At 34.3% G+C, this 21,308-nt stretch overlaps 3 protein-coding genes across 12 annotated transcripts in view; 2 read left to right on the forward strand and 1 right to left on the reverse strand.

Annotated features, from left to right (window-relative positions):
* Window positions 1-6,648, forward strand: part of LOC113510796 (phospholipid-transporting ATPase ID) — a 70,427-nt gene extending 63,779 nt beyond the window's left edge. For all 6 annotated transcript variants that reach the window (XM_052896365.1, XM_052896367.1, XM_052896366.1 and 3 more), the window contains 7 exons: window positions 466-597; window positions 1,376-1,527; window positions 2,670-2,893; window positions 3,516-3,741; window positions 3,990-4,093; window positions 4,653-4,826; window positions 5,231-6,648. In XM_052896365.1, coding sequence (XP_052752325.1) covers window positions 466-597; window positions 1,376-1,527; window positions 2,670-2,893; window positions 3,516-3,741; window positions 3,990-4,093; window positions 4,653-4,826; window positions 5,231-5,599 — 1,381 coding nt within the window. In that variant the 3' untranslated portion in view covers window positions 5,600-6,648. The remainder of the gene's footprint in view (window positions 1-465; window positions 598-1,375; window positions 1,528-2,669; window positions 2,894-3,515; window positions 3,742-3,989; window positions 4,094-4,652; window positions 4,827-5,230) is intronic.
* A 990-nt stretch (window positions 6,649-7,638) lies between these two features.
* On the forward strand, window positions 7,639-10,511 carry LOC113510642 (uncharacterized). The gene is made up of 2 exons (XM_026894111.3): window positions 7,639-8,801; window positions 9,941-10,511. Exons 1-2 carry the CDS (start codon window positions 7,747-7,749, stop codon window positions 10,446-10,448), a joined length of 1,563 nt encoding a protein of 520 aa, XP_026749912.2. The 5' UTR covers window positions 7,639-7,746; the 3' UTR covers window positions 10,449-10,511.
* The window catches only part of LOC113510627 (unconventional myosin-IXa-like), a 43,482-nt gene continuing 32,675 nt past the window's right edge, over window positions 10,502-21,308 (reverse strand). For all 5 annotated transcript variants that reach the window (XM_052896402.1, XM_052896404.1, XM_052896403.1 and 2 more), the window contains 3 exons: window positions 20,676-20,817; window positions 16,384-16,574; window positions 10,502-16,009 (listed from right to left, as the gene is read on the reverse strand). In XM_052896402.1, the coding sequence (XP_052752362.1) occupies window positions 15,862-16,009; window positions 16,384-16,574; window positions 20,676-20,817 (481 nt within the window). In that variant the 3' untranslated portion in view covers window positions 10,502-15,861. The remainder of the gene's footprint in view (window positions 16,010-16,383; window positions 16,575-20,675; window positions 20,818-21,308) is intronic.

Genomic DNA, 21,308 nt, shown 5'->3' on the forward strand with positions numbered 1-21,308 from the left:
TTGCTTGGATATATTTACCCCATTCGCGTTTTTGCCGTGAAGCAGTTGTGTTTGCATGGCTGTGTTTCGGTTTGAAAAGTGACATATGGCAATGAAATTACAGGGTACAGAGGCATAACATCTTAAGCCTCAAAAATGGCACTCAGTGTACTCTGTTATGACCATGGTATTTGTCCATGTTGATATGCGACGGATACCGCTTTCCATCAGGTGGGCCGCCAGCTTGTTTGCTTTTTGTATTCTAAATTTTATGTCGTAACAAACATTCAAAAAAGTTGTTTAATTACAAAAATATTATTATGTATTTAGGCTTGTACAGACTCTTTTTGTTACTAAATACGTGATCTTGTATACCGTGTAATTACATATATTAATTGGTAACCTATATAGACTCCATAGATTAATGTATATGAATGATGTGTATTTACAATGTTTGGTGAGTTTTGGGCTCCGTCGGTGTTACAGCAACGAGTACATGTCTGGTGGGCCGCAGTCGGCGGACTCGCACGAGCCCACCAATGACGATTCCAACGGGTTCGCCATCGTCGTCAACGGACACTCGTTGGTGCATTGCTTACATCCTAAGTTAGAGGAAAGGTCAGTATCATGCACTGTTTTTTTTTTCATGCCGTTTTATATTCATCTCATTAATATTAATTAATGGAAGTTAAATACTGACAGAGAATATATTTTAAAGAATTTTCCGTTGTTCATAAAAATTTCAAATGACTAATGAAATCATAAATAAATATATTAACGAACCGAGTACCCAATTTTATATGAATAAACGTGCCACTATTAGGGGTGGGCAATATATAGCAATATCTATATACTTTAGTTACTTTATATACTTTACTGGTCCAATAATGAAAATGTCAAAAAATTATTATCCAAAAAATAATATTGATTAACCAGACTTTTAACATATTCGAAAATATCCGACCGATATGGACGATATCGAAATGGGTGATGACCCTTTTTCCGTCATCAATGTCCAGAGAAACCTAATATATTGATATTGAATCAGTATCCATATTACTCATTCCTAGATACTATTAAAATAAAAAATTAAAAAAGAGAAATACAGTAATGTAAACTAAAGACGACTTTAGAGATAAAGTAGAAAAAGGCTGAGAGAAAAAGACAAATACTTGCAAAAATTTTAAAATCTCTTGAATTTTCAAGAGTTTTTTTTCTTACCCTTTAAACAATACTATGTGAAAACGAGTAAAGTAAGAGCCGGATAATTATGTATATGAAATTAACTGAGTAAAGTTGTAAGGCTCAAATGTTAGAAATTCTTCAGATAATATTAATTGTTCGATGAGTTCAATGTGATCAAACATAGGCAGCTTATTATTATGACCTGTTTCAGATTCTTAGACGTAGTACTACAGTGTAGATCAGTCATATGCTGTCGAGTAACTCCATTGCAGAAAGCAATGGTGGTGGAACTCATTAAAAAGAGCAGAAAAGCTGTTACGTTAGCCATTGGAGATGGCGCCAATGACGTTTCTATGATAAAAGGTGAGTGCAGGTGCAGTTATATATATATATATATATATATATATATATATATAATATATAAGTTTCTAAATCTGATTTGATGTTTAAAAATTTTTTACTCAATCATAAACATTTGTATGGTTTTGAAATTTAGTATATGTAATTCACCAGACTCTTGTTAAGAGCTGTGCATAGGAAATGTTCCAAATTATAATTACTCCATACCTGATAACTATTGTTGTTATATGGATTGTAATAATTGTTATACTGCTGTAGTATCATGTCGAATTAAAAATTTTAAATAACGTATACATAAGTTCGTCGATCATAATTTTATCTCAAAATCTGCACTAATGAACTTTACAGTTTTATTTCAAATTACTAATTAATACGACGTAGAAGGGTGCCTTGTGGTCCCGGCAAAGAATATGCCATCCTTTCCTTTTCCGTGGGTGCGTAAGAGGCGACTAAGAGAACTTAATAGTCGAGGGATGGACAAAAGCGTCTTCTAAATAGTGTCCGACCGAACTTTCGGTTTCGGCTAGTTTCGGCCAAAAATTCTACTTTCGGTCTTAGTTACGGTTTCGGCCAAAAATTAGCTGAAACTTTCGGCCGCGTCGAAACTTTGTTTGTGTGTCTAACTGAAAGTTGTTTTTTTTTTAAGTATACTTCCAAGACTAAGTCATAATTTTAACATGTTTTTTAATATAAATATATATGACATATTTCTTATATACTTTGATTTTTTTATTACCCTTTAACTATTTCTGTGTTTGTGTAAAAAATACAAATACTAGATTTCAGTATAGAAGAGAACTTTAAAATATGTTTCAATGGTTTCGATTTCGGCCAAAACGGAGACCAAGGCCGAAAGTTCGGTTTCGGTTTCGACTGTAAAATCTGTTTCGATCGGACACTACTTTTAAAAAATCACCAAAGCATAGCTGCAGTTACCAACACGTTTGTCAAGCAAAATCCACCTTTATGGGGGATGCGTATGTGGCGTGGATAATTAACAATTGATATTATGATAATGATGAACATAGGCTATGTTTTTTTTTTTTAATTTAAATGTTATTATTTTTGAAAATTCTATTTAAAATTACTAATATTAAAAAAATTTTGACAGAGATCTATTTCTAATTTTTTTTTTTTATTTGCAGCGGCACACATAGGCGTCGGCATATCGGGTCAAGAGGGCATGCAGGCAGTGCTGGCGTCGGACTATTCAATAGCGCAGTTCCGGTTCCTGCAGCGGCTGCTACTCGTACACGGCCGATGGTCCTATTATAGGATGTGCAAATTCCTCAGATATTTCTTCTACAAAAACTTCGCCTTCACTGTGTGTCACTTTTGGTTCGCGTTCTTCTGTGGATTTAGTGCACAGGTCACTATTTCAAATATTTATTTTTTTCTTAAATTTATTTGAATTTTTACACTTATTAATAAAAAGCAAACGACATGAAAGCAAAGACATTTAGTTAATCCTTTTTATTTCGATGGTCTTGCTTTCAAATTTTTAAATTACATTTTATATCAGAGTACAGAAATTACCGATGCTCCTATAATGTGTGCTTCAGATGATATTGATTGGTCCTAATACATGAAAGTAACATGGTAAGGGGATTAAATATGTGTGAACTTAAAGATTGTATAAGTACTTGGACAACAACATTTGTTGTCACCCAATAGTCGTTAAGGTTTCTTAAGGGTCAGCAATGCGCGCGTTACATTCCTGGTGTTACAGGCATCCACAGGCCACGGTAACCCCGTTTATCATCAGACGGGTCATATGCTTGTATGCCACCATAGTTGTATAAAAAAAGGTATAATTCCTAAACTAGGCTACGGTAACCGCTTACCATCAGGTGGCTGTATGATTGTCTGCCATATCATTTTTAAAACATTTTTCAAATATTAATTGTGCATTTTTATCTTATATATTTGTTAGTCTTAATATATCATCAACGAAAATTTGTTATAACAATTTATACTGTAAATTGCAACAGACGGTGTTCGACGAGATGTTCATCTCGGTGTACAACCTGTTCTACACGTCTCTGCCCGTCCTGGCGCTGGGCATCTTCGACCAAGACGTGTCGGACGCCACCTCGCTGCAGTTCCCCAAGCTGTACGCGCCCGGACACACTAGCCAGCTGTTTAACAAGAGAGAGTTCATTAAGTCCACTTTGCATGGCTGCTTCACGTCGCTCGTGCTCTTTCTCATACCATATGGTCAGTTCACACACCTAATAGTACAATATTATTGCGTATATAGGACCTGTGCAAACGTGAAATAGGGTTCTTTTTCGTGGAATAGGGTTTTATTTAAAAAAGGGTGAAATGTTCAGGTGCTTTTAAATTTGTCTGACGAGTATTTACTTTGAGTTATCCTACATTTATAGAATAGAATCTAATAATAATCTCTAATTACCATTTATTATAATTTTTATATATTAATTTTTAATATATTTTTATTTCAGGTACATATAAAGATGGATTAGCACCTGATGGGAAGATATTATCAGATCATATGTTATTAGGAAGCGTAGTAGCAACGATATTAATTATTGACAATACTACTCAAGTAAGTAATGTAGATATATGAAAATAAATGTCAGATGCGGCTATGACTTGTAATGTAATGTAAATAGGACTCTATTTTCCGCGCTTAGCCTCTCATTTGAGCCGTTGTGCGTATGAGTCGTGGCTAGTACTAGCCGTACAGCCAACCTAGCTTCGCCCAGAAGCACAGAAGCTTTCTGGGATCTTCACAGGTCTTACGGAGCAACCTCACCATTTCGAGGATTAAACGTTGATGGGCCACAGCTTCACATTCCAGGATTACGTGAGCAGCCGTTTCTTCGGCGTCGAAATAGCCTCGACATAGAGGGCAGTCTGTGGCTCCTATTGTGTATAAATGTTTGTTTACAATGGCCCATTATTGTCACTATCATTATTTTGAGGTTTTTCCTATCTAGATGTAATAAACGTTTTGCTAGTCGTGCGGCTATGACTTTCGTTTTGCCAAAAAATTTCAGTTAATTTAGTAAACAAACCGAAGTATGTGATGATGGTTATATTTAAACAAATCATATAATTATCATTGGTTCGAAATAAAAAAAAAACTTTCCACTTTGTTACAGATTGCTTTAGATACAACATATTGGACAGTGTTCAACCACATCACAATATGGGGTTCACTAGTTTCTTATTTTGTATTGGACTACTTCTATAACTACGCGATAGGCGGGCCGTATGTGGGCTCACTAACCGTCGCCCTCACGCAACCCACCTTCTGGTTCACTGCCGTACTTACTGTAAGTACTATTTGAGTTCCATAAGTTATGTACGATTGTGACTTTTGTATAGTGTAGTAGGTCTGGAAAGTTTGTATAATTATATAAATTGTAAAATTCCTACCTGGTTAGTGTAGTACGAGTAATAATTGGATAATGAATGGGCCACTTGCGGGTGGCATTAATGGGTCGTTACACAGAAACGTTTCCCGACATATACTTTTAACTGTGTGACCTACTCGGCGGCGATTCATCCGCATTATTATTCTGTAAAGTCTACCTAGTCCCCCCGGGAAACAAGAAATAAAAAGGTCACCGGAGAACCGCGCTACTGATTCTAAATTGGAATTTGTTATTTTTTGTGCGCGCCGCTGGGCGCGTAGCACGAAGTAGTAGGTTTGACCGTAGCGGTGCGTGTCCGGCAGATGATCATCCTGATGGTGCCGGTGGTGTCGTGGCGGCTGGCGTGCTCGTGGACGCGGCCGACGCTGGCGGAGCGGCTGCGCGCGCGGCAGCGCTGGCGCGCGCCGGCCGCCGCGCCGCGCACGCCGTCCGCGCGCCGCGCGCGCCGCTCCGTGCGCTCGGGCTACGCCTTCGCGCACCAGGAGGGCTTCGGCCGCCTCATCACCTCGGGCAAGATCATGCGCCGCATCCCGCACGCCGACGCCGCGCTCTCCGCGCTCGCCTCGCTGCCCGGCAAGTTCCACCAGCGCCCGCCGACGCCGCCGACCTCGGCCGCCGCCGCCGCCGAGCCGCGCGCGCCCACGCAGAACCTCGACACGGTCGACTTATGAGCCGCGCCCCCCGCGCCCGCGCCACCGCCCGCCTCCCCCTCTAAAAGACGAAATGTACAATATAGGTTCGAAAACTTTGTAAATACTTAGCAGGGTTACGACCGAACCCGTAATCTTCGACGGCATAGTGTCGTCGCGACTCATATTGTGATAATGTTGATAGATTTAAAGATTCGTATTATATTATTGCCTATATTAAATTATATTTGTTGATCGAGAATATATATTGATAGATATTTATTACGGTACGTACTAAGATTACTCTTTTATATCGATGAAAGCATAGCTAGTTATTTCGTGACGTTCCTTTACGTGTATAGACGACGTAGTTGTGTCGACCACGAGCACCGCCGACGTAAGTTTCTTTTTGTATCCTCCGCGTCGAATCTGAATCCGGTTGCAGTGTACTAGTATGTGAATAGAGTTCCTACTCTGTGATTGCGATGTATGGTGGAATCATAAATCATCATCGTTGGATTTACCGGTTTAGTTTCGCTTGCACGGACACTCCACACAAATACTAAAATATGGTTCATTTAGATTTTTTTTTTGTGACAATTACGTCACTAACTTTGTCGCAATAACACCAATTTAGCTGTATCAAATAATATAAACAAAAATGCTGTCCGTAAAGGTGTCCTTGCAAATTATAAACTACAGGATTTCTCAGTTGTGCTTACTTTTTTGTAAATGCTTTTTGTCGTCAGTGTCCGAGACTTAGAAATGTGCATTTAAAACAGTATCCATTTCACTGGCAGTGAAAACGCAACATGACTATTATTTTATTACAAGTATTAATTTAAGTATTTTCGTAGTTATTAGTGCCAAAAGTGATTCCTAAATACGTAGATTACCATAGATACATAGCGTTATTAATTATTTGGCTATTTATTTGTTTTATTAATGTTGATTATTCATCAGTATTGCTTTCCTGCGTTTCAAATTTTTATTAAAAATTCTTACCCATGATGTAGCGTTTTGACTGCACGTGAATATGAACAACATTTGCTTTGGAAACGATTTTTTTAATAAAACATAATTCTTAATAATGACTTTTATTTCAATATATTGCTGATATTTGTGTAGATCAATATAAATGTTCATTATAAATAAGTATTGTCAAATAATATAACTGATTTTAGTATTTAAAAAAATCAAAGACAAAATCCTTTTTTTTTCGTGTTTAGAATGAACACCAATAATCATATCAAAGCCTGAGTGCAAAACCAGTGCATTTTGCCGGTACTCACTTTCTGAGCCGAAACTTAAGTTTCGTTTATGACAAAAGCCATGGTCTAAAAGGTAACGGAGAGAAATCTTTACCCTAAATGAATTCGGAAGGTGTAGTAAATTAGGTGAGTGTATAAGAAATAAAAATTGTAGTTAGTGGCACTTTTATCTAACTAGATAAATTCATAGTACAAAGCTGTGCCTAAATGGATATCATAGGATTACAGAATACTTTATAGGAAATACACTAATAAAAAGTGACTTTATGAAAGTCTCGAAGTATAATTTTGACTTTGATTACCCAAAATTGAAGAGTGTTGGAGATTATAGGAGATCAGTACAAAAGAATTAGTTGTTAAAGGCTTAATACATCAAAGACACCCTAATCGCTTAGCGGTATGAACTATATTTTATAACCTATTCACATTGGGGGACCTCGACTCACTTGTCTCATGGGGGGGGGGGGGAGGTCGACCTCCACCTGGACACCATCGTGATGAATCCAGGTGTATTCATACCGCGCCTGCATGTTCTATTAGCACAGGCGGGGTTACCATTTCATTATCATACCTAAAACCTATTCTTATAACTATCAAATATATATAAAACATTTTGTAAAAATCGCTTTTCTCCTCCTCTTTTTGCTAATTATATTTGCATAAGAATAAAGGAGACAACCATATGATTCAAAGTTTTTATTTTATCATTCCTTCTGTCACAGAAATTCTGTGTAATTTCTGACAGTCTTTCAGCCTGACAGCCAATGTCAAAGTCTACTCTGTTTTATTGTTGTCAGTTTTTAAACGCGCATCAAATTTAATCTGTGGTCGTAGTATCTTTCTACTCTAACTAATCTTGGCTTTTGTCTGAATGCGGTATTTAATTTATTGGTTATTAGTTAATTAACGTTAAAAAAAATGAGTGAATATTATAATATTGTGCCTTGGTATAACACAGAAGAATGGCAAAGTGTTTATCACAACATTTTTATAACATCAAATAAAGAGCACGCTCTTAATATATTACAAATATGGAAAGCAAGATGTCCTTTACTCCCATCTGGTGTGGAATCAACATTTATTTTGATACAAGTACAAGTTCAGGATGAAAAAAACGCCGTCGATGTAGGATGTGATCAATTTCTTCGTCTTGCATACTCTGCAGCGATAATGCGTTTTGTGAACCACATGCTTGACGCAGAAACTTCTAAGGGCACTAGCTTATATCATGCAGCAAAAAGTCTAGGTGTTCCTGATTGGATTATAGACCTGAGGCATGACACTGCACATAGCAACAATTTACCATCTTTAGAGTTACTTCGAGAGGCCTCAGTAATAGGTCTACATTGGCTTCGGACTAATTATTGGGATAAATACAAACAGTGCATTGGAGATTACATTGCTGGACAGAAAGATACATCAAATTCTGACGAGAATCAGATAGCAGCATTAATGCATTTATGTTTATCTTTAAGTATATGTTCTCATCACAATTGTAATATCAATACATTGTCTCAAATACCAATTGATATGAGAGAATCCATTGTATGTGATGCAGCTGATTTATTTGGTGATCTAATTGATTTGTCTAAATTGAAAACTGTGTCAGTTATGTCATTGGTTAATATAATGAATGCACATTCTAAGAAGTTACTAAAAGGCAAAGATTCTGCAGTATATGTAAATAAAGTTCTACTCGGTGAAGACTCAATATTTCTGTCGTTAGATCTTCTCCAATATTTAGGTGGTAATGATTTTAAACACAAAAACAAACTAAGTGCAAGTTATGTTCAGTGTTTTGAATTATTGCTCACATTTCTTCATACAAATGAATTAATATTAGATTTTTTAGTTGAACTTATACATATAACTCAGTCTGACTGTAATGAAAAAAAATGCTACCTTGCTGCATTTTGGGTGTCAGAAATATTGAAAGCATTGAAAAAATCTAAAGAATTTATTTCTAGAATTAAGTAAGTTATTTGTTTTTATAATTATTATTAATTTGCAACAAAATATTGTACCTTTTGAAATTTTCAAAAACTTATTTGCCATCAAAATTCAAATTTTGAAGCTGGGATGAAAATGGATCAGTCTTATACTTTACCAACCTTAGGCTTTAAAAACCAACAGAGTAAACCCTTGGAGCTCTTCACCTAGAACACAGAATTGGTCATGATGAGCCTACTGACTTGATTTCACCCTCTCCTATTATTCATTGGTAGAGTATTAATAAATAATAAGATTTTTTATGGATGATAATGAAATGATAATTCTGCCAGAACTAACAGTATATACTGGCAGAGTATCAGTGAGGGGTGAGGATGAAAAGCAGGTCAGTTAGCCTGTCATAATGATGTCTAGTATTCAGCACGATGGTTTCCAGGGGAAACTATGTGGAGGTCGCCCTGACAGGGTATATTACTAATGGGGATTGGGGGGATAGGGATTGTTAGTAATAGAGACTAAGAATCCCATTGCTAGCAATATGCCCAACCAAGTCGATCTCCTCGCGGTTCCCCCTGAAAACTATCATGGTTAATTCCTGACGAATTCATCATGATGGGCTAACTGGCCTGTTTTCATTCTCATTTATCACCCTTCACTGGTGCTCTGCCCGCATTTCCATTAGCGCAGGCTGGGTAATCATTCCATTTTCACCCATTACAAAAAAACAATGGGCATTTAGGGGGAAGGATTTGTTAGTAATGGAGAGGTTAGTCCCCATTGCTATCAATATATCCTATCAGGTTGACCTTCACGCGGTTTCCCCTGAAAACTATCATGACTAATTTATCCTTGAATTTGTCACGATGGGGTAACTTACCTGCCTTTTCATCCTCACCTATCATCTCTCACTGGTACTCCGCCAGTGTATACCGATAGCGCAGGTGGGCTTACCATGCCATTTTCACCCATTAAAAAGAACAATGGAGCTTGATAGTCGGCATTACTAACAATCACTTTCCCCCCTATAAATAATAAGTGAGGATGTGCAGTAGGCAAATATACTGTTATTATATAATATACCATACCATTTTCATCCCATTAAAAACCTCTAATAGCTAGTGATGCTTTTTTATTTGGTTATTAATTAAAAATTCTGTTTCAGAAAAAATGCTACAGATATAAGCTCTAAGAAAAGAAAAGAGTTGAAGTCACTCTATTATCATTGGTTTCCTAATGAACACAAAAACAACCTTTTGTTTAATTTACGAAAATCTCCACCATTGCCATTGCTCAACATAAATTTTGTGAAGCCAATTATAACAGCATACAATCCATATTTGACATATTTCATAACAGATTTATTAAACTTAATTGAACCACCTCTACAAAAACCAATTACAGAAAAAATATGTAAAATAGCTAATTTGATATCTTCTCCAGCCAGTAGATTTAAATCGATGACAATTCCATCAAAAATTTATACTGTAGATGATATAAAGAACCAGGAAAATACAAGTAACTCTTACGAAACTTCATATATTGATTTGGATCAATCATCAGATGTGGAAGTTATTAATCAAGAGAAACAAGAACTATCTATAGGGGGTATTTGGAAATTGTCTTCAAAAGAATTTGATTGGTCGACTTGTCCTGTTGGGAATATTATATAGAACAAATTGAATTTTTAATATCACATGTGAATATTTTAATAAAAGGCTATAGATATATCCACAGCAATTGTTTATTTTTTATATTGTATACAGTACAATGTTTTGGTTACATTTCATTATATTGACAATATTATAGAGTCCTAAAAATAAATTGAACAATATACATGTTTATAATATAATACAAGATTCATTAACGATAATTGTACGAAATCTCAAATCGATAACATACATACCTACATATGAGTACACGACGGCAATTTGTAAACAGTATAATATAGTATTGGTCCTTAGCAGATACAACTATAGATTTATAGTAAACAGAGAGGCATCTCTATATAGTAGGAATATCAGATAATATCATGTAAAAATTCCATCACTTTTGTTATAATCGTCTTATTATCAACTACCATAACAAAACGGTAACCCTAATAGATTTTTGAACAGATTTCGATCAACTGATCTCTTCAAAAGATATCAATTACAGAGTTTCACACAAGGTATTATTATACAATTTAACATTATTATGTCAACAGATCTAACACAGTATCTTTTTAAGGATACTTATTACATTCTAATCAACTACTGGGTAAAATTTAACAAATAAAAAATAATCCTAGGTTTTATAGACAAAATGATTAGGCACCGGTTGTTACACAATTCAATTTTGTAACGTAACAACAAATACAACTTCAAATGCTTTCATAAATAAAAATAGAAATTTAGGAAGTAACATGAACAAGTATTCCTATGGATTTTATTATAGTATCTAATTATATTTACAGAATTCTTGCATGGAACTCGTCAACTATCTACATACACTTCTAGTGTTTAAATTACCAGATTGCACGCTTAATTAAATCTTTAAAAATAATAATTATGATATATTTTTATCATGAGTTCCTCTCAAGAGTGATTAAAATGATGGAAAAATCTCAATTTTGTCTAATTAATCGAATCACTACCATAAAATAATATTTCAAAGCAGACTATCAATAGATACATATTAATAGTAAGTACTACGGGTCTTATAAGAGCACTATAGTTAGGTTTACAACAGTTAACTAACAGCTGAACGTTCTTAGACATGGACTGCTGAAAGCAAACTAGTTGAAGGCACAGAAATACAGTAGATTACTGCGACACAACCCCAATAAATACAACTAAACATTTTCATTCGCAATGCAGAACATTATCGGCATCTGTATATGCTTATGCTATATGCGTATATATTATACATACTTTCATAATATTTTCAAAGTTTAAAATCACAATTGAAGATAATTTTATTGCCAGAAAAGCAGTCTCCGAAACAACAAAGTCTAACAGAAATCAAATAATCACTGCAGATCATGAGACAATCTTTGCGAACTATGGAGAGTAGCCTGCAGAATTATTGGTTATTTGGAAATTGGTTTTGTTAGACTCGATCGCTTAAGAATTACATTTGCGAGAAAATGTTACATATAAAGAGCGTTTTTGTTTAAATAAGTATATTTAATTCATAATTATTTCATTATTCATATACTTTTTGTATGATTATATTGATTAAAGTAAAAAGCTAAAAAGAATATTATTAGACATTGTTTGTCACTTAATTTATTGAGCTATGTTATGCCATTTCGCATAGAAGTTCATTAATTATAAGCATATAATGATTTCACAGAGATATTCGTTGTTTTTGACAGTAAAAGTTACAAACTAATTTAAGAGCAGGTAAAATATTTGTGACTTACATAACGATAAATTTAAGCTTATCAGTAGACAGTCTTTTTGAATATAAAAACAGTAAATTATAAAGCAACTATAAGGAACGAATATATATAATTAAAAATAGGTGTTGAATAATATGAATGATAATAATGAGCATGGTATTTTTTTCAGTTTTGTGACTATAGATATCTAAATTGCCGATTATTATAAATGGTGAATATTTTTTAAACATATGGATTATTTTAAAATATAAAATTATGCTAATAATGAGAAAGATAGGCAGAGTTAAAGATCGCATAGTATAGTCCCTTGTACACAAATAAATAAAATACCATCGACAAGCCACATCACCCATGGTGAATAGAGAAATCAGACCCGAGCCCAGTATACTCGTGAATAATGAAACCCAGTTCAACGATCAAAACAAGTCTGTTATCAGTAAGAGATTGGCAGCTCTAGCAAATCTAAATACTCGCGATATTTTGAGTGCATATTTTATAGAGTGGATATTCAGAATAAATCGTATCTTATGTACAGTTACATACCCTTTCAAGGAACATAAATTCTTCGAATAAAAATCTGGCTTCAAATGCGCTTTAATTTTATAGAGGCGGATAGGACTAGTCAACCGCTTCAGAGAAATTTTTCATCCCAGTACAAACATATCCTTACTCTGATAAAAATCTAATCATAAATATAGGTATAATATTGAACAAAATACCTCAAAGCCATACAACTCTGTCATGAATAAGAACTGTAAGAGAGGGCTAATAATATTGAGACAAAACATCATTTTCAACAAACTATAATTTAATCAAAAATTAATTAAATTACTTTTGATCAAATTACGGCATAATTGCCGTCACATTACGAGCCTATGTTGAATCAGTGTAAAGACAGCATAACCGTGAACATTAGAATCTTAATCGAATATTTATAGGCAAATTTTGTAGAATTTGAGGTCAAAAATCTTTTCACTCATTGTGTTACCTCGCAGTCTATTATATACTGAGTAAATTAAAATTACTACCAGATTTTTCTAATACTTAATCATTTTTTGTAAAATATAATATCACATTCAATTAGTACTTTTCAAAAACATTTTTCGTAAAACATGACAGTAATGATATTTTACTAGGTAGACAGGTTATAAATCTTTAGTCTAAAAAGCTTTCAAACGCATATGGATTTTGAATATTTAAACTTAATAGGACGAATGCCTCGGAATCAGATGTCAAAGGGCCCTTTTTGTTATTTTGTAGTAATATAAAGTTTGTTTCACAAAAACCGACTTCAGTTGTGACAATACCAGTTATTTTAATCTAAAAACTAATCAATTGAACCGATTTTTATTTGTAAGTATATCCTTTCAGATAAAAATAATTTTTCAAAATCATTTAGAACTGATGGAGTTACGAGGTAACAAAAAAAAAAATATAACCCAATTGAGAACGTCCTTCTTTTTGAAGTCGGTTGAAAACAAGCCGTTTTCAAGGAGTTATCCATCTACTCTATGTCGTATTATGTTAAAATATTATTGTTCAAATGCGCATTCTCTGTCTAAAGTACCAGAAATAGGGTGTAGCCTCAGTACTCTACACGAATAAGCTCATAGGTTTTAAGTACAATAATAGTATATATCAGATAATAGCATTTTCGGCGTCGTCCACACTTGCCTTTCTATACAGAGCAACAATATATCATCTTAAAATATAATTTAATTTCAATTACTCATTCCAAATCGAGCTATCAACGGCAAGAAGACTTAACACAGTAACAACGTCGAGTATGTCTATCAACAACTATAACATCAAATAAAAATAAGCTAAATCGAATTCTAAATAATTATTTATATTTAAAACGAATAAATCATATATCGTTCAATCATGGACAAGGTATGCATATATAAATGAAAGTAAATAAATATACATATACATACACAATAAATTTACGGAAACTGTATAGTGAAAAATTTTATTAAAGTGCACTTCAATGTATTACTATTAGTATGTTTAAGTTTTTTAACATACTAAAAGTGACACACTAAAAGAAAGTTGTTCAAGTATGGCGTATTTATGGTATGGCTCCTAAACGAACGGACCGAATATGATGAGGTTTTTTATTTGAAAGCTGACGAGATAAAGATGGTTCCTAGCTACAGTTTATGAAGATCTTTCATGGATAATTTAAAACTTTATATATATTATTTATTACTTAGAAGTAATAACATCATAGTGATTAGATGGTAAATTAGAAAATAAGTATTTAAAATTTCAATTCCTATTCTGCCTACCTGGTTTGTTTATATTAAAGTTGAAGATATTAAATAAGTCAATGTCGTTCACGAAAAAATTAAATGCACACCTGTCTCTATTAATATAATTATAATTATTTTATAGAGATTTCTACACAATAAACTCTTTATCGATATGGAAGATTATACTTTTAAAATGTTGTTTCTGAAAACAGTCCGTCTACATATTAAAAATGTTAGTTAAAATATATTTTATTTTCTATACTGTAAATCAGCATCAACAGCTTAAGATCGCTTACGTTTACTGTAAGGACGGGGAATAAAGATATTCTTTTGGGATAAAATCTTGGAATGCTGAATTACATAAATCTTTCTTTCATTTTCAAGTAGAATAAATGTTCACGAATTGTCTATAGCAAAATTATGTTTTTCACCTTTTCTATATTTTCTTCCGACCCTACATAATTTTTAGTAGAAAATCTCTTAAGAGGCCTTTTTCTTTGTTTAGAATTACAAAACAAAGGTAAAATACCATAAATGAATGACCGTTTCAAAACATCTACAATAGGGATATGTATTAATGTTATGGTCGTATAAACATTGCAATAGATTGACATTATAATAATGCTCAACAATTAGAAATATTATTGCTGATAATAAATTTATTACAAAAAAAAAAAAACATGAAAATCACTCGAAATCTATCAACAAGTATTTTAATATTAGTTTTTTAAAATCACAGGCGGATAATTTAGTTATCTGATGATTTATGAGATGGGGCCTCCTATTGTAGAATACCACTCGTACTTAACGCTTTATAATAGTAATGCTTTATCCTATTCTGAGAATTAATAACATTAGAAATGTAGGTGTTTATGTATCAACATCGTACAACTCGGTCATATTAAGTTTACACTTACAGGAACTGATGAGGAACATTACAGCCTGTTTCAACAGAACTTGATTAAAATGTAAACATGACTAATTGACCCGACCATAAGACAGGCTGCTGGTGTCCAATAGTAGTGTATATAAAAAATAACAGAAGCCAAGTGTTGACACGACGTCATCGATATGATGTGCAAACTTACAATAATCAAGTTGTACGCAAGAATTGGTATTCTATGTACATCAGTCATAGTTATATTGCATTGTGAGAATAGCACTATGTAAATATTTTTATTGGCGGTAAGTTGATGAGTTGGCATATTGATGTGATGATGGATTGACAAGTTGGCTGGGTGACGAATTGGCAAGTAGGCTGAATTATGAATAGGCAGGTCGGCTGAGTGACGAATTGGTAGATTGTACTGGTCACGAATCGGTACATTGGCTAGGTAACGGATAAGCAGGTTGTCTGGGTGACGGATAGTCAGGTTGGCTTGTTGAATGAGTGATGGATAGGTGGGATGGCGGGGTGGTGCAGTAGCGGCGGTGGCGGTGGCGTCATTACACCATGATAGGGTCGTCTGAGGAGAGCTGGCGATGTAACAGACGCTGGGAGCGCAGCGATGCGGCGCCGGCGCTCAGGTCGTCTGAACTGCCAAACTCGCCGTCGTGATCCGTCGTAGACAGCAGGTCGTCGTCGGACGTCGCTCTGCTCAACGATTTATTAACTTATTGACAAGTGTCTTCTTATGAAAATATTATATAAAAATCTAATGCAATTAGATAAGTGATTACGAATTAAAATGAAAACAAATATTTTATTTTATACAATCAGTGAAGTTAACCTCTGTTAAAACAAAATCATAACAATCTTTGTGTGATGTGGATGATGACGGATGGCATGTCTATAGGTTACTAGGAAAATATTTAGGGTGGCCCTCTTGTAAAATGCATATACAAACTGTTAACTTGTTACTGCCAAAAATAACTACAAGGGTTGTGCTATTACACTACATTGAAGTTATTGCGCTATACTAGGCGAAATATTATACGTATATAATGCTGTGATAAATTTGTATATACCTGATGAGAGTGGGCAGGTTGGACGTGAGGATGGCCTTTTCCTTCTGTATTTCGTGGATGTGGCCGACAAGGATCTGTTCCTCGGGTCGCGGCGCGGCTGACTGCGACAACGTCCGCAGCGACGACAGGCGGTTAGTGGCCGTGTGGCACGCCGTGTCCAGCGTCGCGATATCTTGCAGCATACCGCGCACCTGCCGTACAACGCACGAGAGATTATAGCTTTATTTCACCATTTCTCATTGAGCAAGCTCATTTCATCATCATATCGGCCTTTAACTGTCCACTGCTGAACATAAGCCTCCTCTAAGGGCGGTTTTGCCAGTAGATGTCACGTTTGGCAGGCGGATTGGCAATCACAGTCAAGCTTTAAAAATGTTTCAAGAAGGATGCTGTTGCCCATCCCTTGCCCTCCCTTAGTCGGCTCTTACGACATCCACGGGATTGGAAGGGGGGTAGCCTATTTTATGCTGAGACTACACGGACAAGCTAACTCATTTGCTCACCACTATTTATATAGGAGAAAAATTTCAAATTCACTTTCCTTTTCAATCATTAAACGAATGGCGTTTAATGAAACTTTTTGGCACCTATACTTTTTAGGGTAAGGTGATTACGGTTTTGCCTAATGTTATATATAATAATTAACATAATCTAGAAAAATGTGATCGTAAAATAATATTCTGACTTGACTCTCATCACCATGACTCACTCATAATCATGATTGTCTGTAATAAACTTGCACAATTTGATATTCATGGTAACTTGTTCTTGTAACCTCAGGAATTCCTCAAGCTGAATATGGGAGTAATTTTAACCTTCTCTTTTTTATTCTCTTCATTAATAACCCAGCAGAAAAACTAAAATGTCCATCGTTATTATATGTATGTGTATCGTTATGATTTAAATGTCTTCTGTGCTATAAGAGATCTCGATGAGTCACAATTGCTTCAGCACGATTTAGATACAATATCCGAGTGGAGTATTAATAATTTAATGAGTCTAAGTTTGTGAAAATGTTTTGTGTTGTCTTTCACTTACAGATCAAAACATTACAATTACACTTTTAATGAACAAATACTGGAGCATAGAAACGTCGCTAATGATCTGGTTGTTATTTATACTATGATAAACTGTGTTTTAATTCACGCTATAATTCTATCATATACAGAAGCAATCAATTGCTGGGATTTATTACTAGATTAACAAAAAACTTTCAAAATCCACGTAGTTATATTTCTCAGTATCAATTACTGGTGAGAAGTATTCTATTAAAAGACGAGCTTGTTCAGGTAGAAAAACCTGTGACACTACGATTTTTCCCATCTTTCCCATGCTCGCCCTTAAGTTCGTTGCTAATTCCTATCAATGATAGGAATTTTAAGATGTTTTTTATCTCCTCAGGATGTAGAGTGTGTTTTCCAAAGAAGATCGTTTATGTATAAGCGGGTCACAGCCACACATTAAGTGCTGTGGCGTTTCTTTCTCATTGTGACAAAATCTGCACTTTTTAGGGATTAGCCTAGTTGGCCATATGCTCGTTTAGTTTATAGTGTTCAGTGAGAGCCCTTGTTAATGCACACATTTTTATTCAAAAGAACTGATTTCTTAGAGCAATTTTCTAAAAACTAATAAATCATGGCTTTTGAGTGGTTTAATTCTGACAACAAAAACTGATTATTATTTGCTGCTTCTAAGTTTTTAAGATAAAGATGTCTAGGCTTCAAGGTTTGCCACAATAAGGTTCTAGTCCCTTCTTTTGCTAATTGGTCAGTTATTACATTTTCATGATTATTCCAGTGATCAGGAATCCATCTCATCCATGTTATTTCTGCTACCCAAGTCATTTAATAACATGCTACCCATGTCATTTAATAAAATCTCATATTAAAACAACATATTAAAAAAGACACGTTGTCTTTTTTAAAATCATCACACCTGAAGTACTGTTCACAATTTAAGATATTGCTCGATTGCATATTTGTTGAACAAATTTTTATGTTTCATGGGGAATGGGAAATATGCACGTTGGAAAATCGATAGATATCTTATGAGTTGTGACAGGAAATATAAAATCATATCAAATCTACTATTTGTTACTTTAGAAAGTGTGCCTAGTGTCTTACATTTACCCTAAAAAAAATGTTGTTGCTTTATGGAATTATATGGATTACTACAAAGTAAAAATAAAAACATTGATATCGCCTTATTATTTTATTGATGGGGGGGGGGGGGGGGCTATAGCAGGGGATATAGGGGGTCAGCAGTGGACAGATAGCGGCTCATATAATGATAATGAAACGATACTTCGCAACTTTATATTTATATCTAGTGTCAAGATTATAGAGAACGCTGTTTTTAAGAAATACCTGAACATATACAAAATGTTTGCGTATATGTATTGTGAAGCTACGGCGAGAATATTTGCTTCTTTGAATTTTTCTCTTAGCAATTCACGACTTCCCAGAGAATAAATCGCACGAATTGCACTTATTTGTAATGCAAATATGCTTTGGATGTCGGATGCTTTACCTCAGCATAATATTTCATTAGTCAGTATACTATTAAAGTAACTACAATAAAATAATCTGGCAGTTTCAATTATACAATATACTGTATGATTAAAATGATTGCTGAAAAAAAAAAAAAATTACAAAGAAACATCTTTGTAATTATTTGTCCTACATTCACTGATTCCAATGACTAAGCAATGACCTTAAATGTATTACAACATTTAAGGTCATTGCTCCCTCTAGTGGCGGTCATCATACAGGATACAATGCGTTTGTCTGTATGAAATCGCCACTTCAGAGCTTTTCTTCACCGTCGGTTGTCGGTTCTTAGAACTAATATTTCTTAGTCTCCCGTCATAATATGCCATTGTAGACAACTTTTGAACAAAATTTCATGCTACGCAAGCAATTGGTCGTTTGTTTTTTTAAGTTGGTTATGATTATTGCATATATTTTATTTTACTAAAGTATAGAGTTTTTGTGTTGCATATATCATATTTTTATAATGGAGTTATTACATGCATAAGTTTACTATGTGTCGAGTATTGGAATTGGAACTTTTAATGGCGTCTGCGCTGCGTGTTATGTATATATATATATATATGCGTATATGTATATTGTAACACAGTTATTGTACGATAATAGATAAGATTTTATTTTATAGACAAATTCATTATTTGGATGTTTTATCACGCAACGATCGTTTTTCGGAAAATTGAGAGCATATGCAATTTTTTTGTAAATAACAGAAATGTCATACATTACGAGCGGGGGCATATCTCATAATCTATTAGTCCTTTTAAAATATATTTAAATATTACAGAGAATTTAATGAAGATTATATATATTTAAAGTTGTTAGCTATCTCCAATAGTTGTTGTACAAAATTAAATAAAACACAATTTATGGTAAGGGGTAAGGAGGGGGCAGAGGGGATAGCACCAGGCAGAATCGTAATCAACAGGATCTAATTACGCTACAAAGTACCGGTGCCAATAAGTTTCACAAAAGTTCGTTAAAAAGTTTTTTTTTTCAATATTTCCACTTATCTACCTCGCCAACGTATGTCGATTTATTATCACGATTAGTTGTCAATTATGACTCATTAAAAATACTTTTATTGGATGATAAGAAGATATATATGATAAGTCTTATTAATAAAAACTAAACCTAAAAACTTGCTTTAACTGTAAGATTATTTTATCACTTTTTTTCAAACTGAGAATTTAAATAATAACAACCGTGAAACAGTTGTTTGCATGACTGTTTCGATTTGAAGGGTGGGATATGCCAGTGAATTTACAGGGTACAGATGTGTAACAGCTTAGTTCACCTCATACCATAGAACACCTCAGGAATGGCAACACATGGGGGTTATCATGGGCGAAACAGTATATTCTATGATGTCCATGATACTGTTCATGTCTGTGTGACGGTTTCCATCAAGTGGACCGTTTACTTGTTTGTCATTTTAGTTGAATAAAAAAAAATACGTGAAAGAAAAAAAAAACAAATCTTTACAATACTTAAAATATGATTGAGACATTTGATATTTTTATGAAAAAGTGATATTTAAATACTTTAAAACAGCAGTAATAAAATTTCCTGTATCAAGTCTGAACTAAAACAATGGGTAGGTCGACTTTTTCACAGCGTCGAAGGAACGCCCCTTTATTCAGATACGATATTTCGTGTACTGGTAATATAGTGCAATCATAGTGCACGACAAAAACTGCAGCGTGTGTTGGTATATGTGGTATGCAGTTTGCGTGGTATACTGACGGTGCGCATCTTGTCGTGCAGGATGGCCTCGATGCAGGCAGTCTGGCGCGCGATGTCGTGCAGCGAGTCTTGTGCGGGCTGCACCTTGTGCGTGCGCAGGATGCACGGCGCGAACACGATCGCCAGCGCGTTCGGTCCCATCCTGCACACCACCGAGATACATATCTCTCATTTACTCGGCATCAAAAACAATCCATAATAAGATCATAGTCCTTAGGAATGAAAATGCATGAAAAATATTAAAGACATCATAGTACAATCTGTAATGTTCATAGTGCTGTTCATGTTTATAAACGGTAACCACCTTCCAAAAGGTAGGCGTTAGGCTATTTGCCATTTTAAGCATCATAGAAAAAAAAATTATATAAAAATTACCACATGAGAAATGTCACGGCCAGTCCAAAGATAACATTTTTAAGGAATTTAAAAACAAAAATATTTTGAATGATAGTCAATAATTCACTTTTTAATTTAGATTAGTAAATTCTAACGATCAATAAATTTGTAATGGAATACCTATAATGATGTAAAAATTATACAGTAATGCCAAAATGCAATACCTCTCGCTGATTTATCACTAATTTAATAATAATAATCTTTTGAACGATAAAATTTATAAGCTTGTAATTTTAC

The sequence above is a fragment of the Galleria mellonella genome, unplaced genomic scaffold (assembly GCF_026898425.1).
Source record: "Galleria mellonella isolate WM207_F2 unplaced genomic scaffold, CSIRO_AGI_GalMel_v1 utg32, whole genome shotgun sequence".
Lineage (NCBI taxonomy): Eukaryota > Metazoa > Arthropoda > Insecta > Lepidoptera > Pyralidae > Galleria > Galleria mellonella.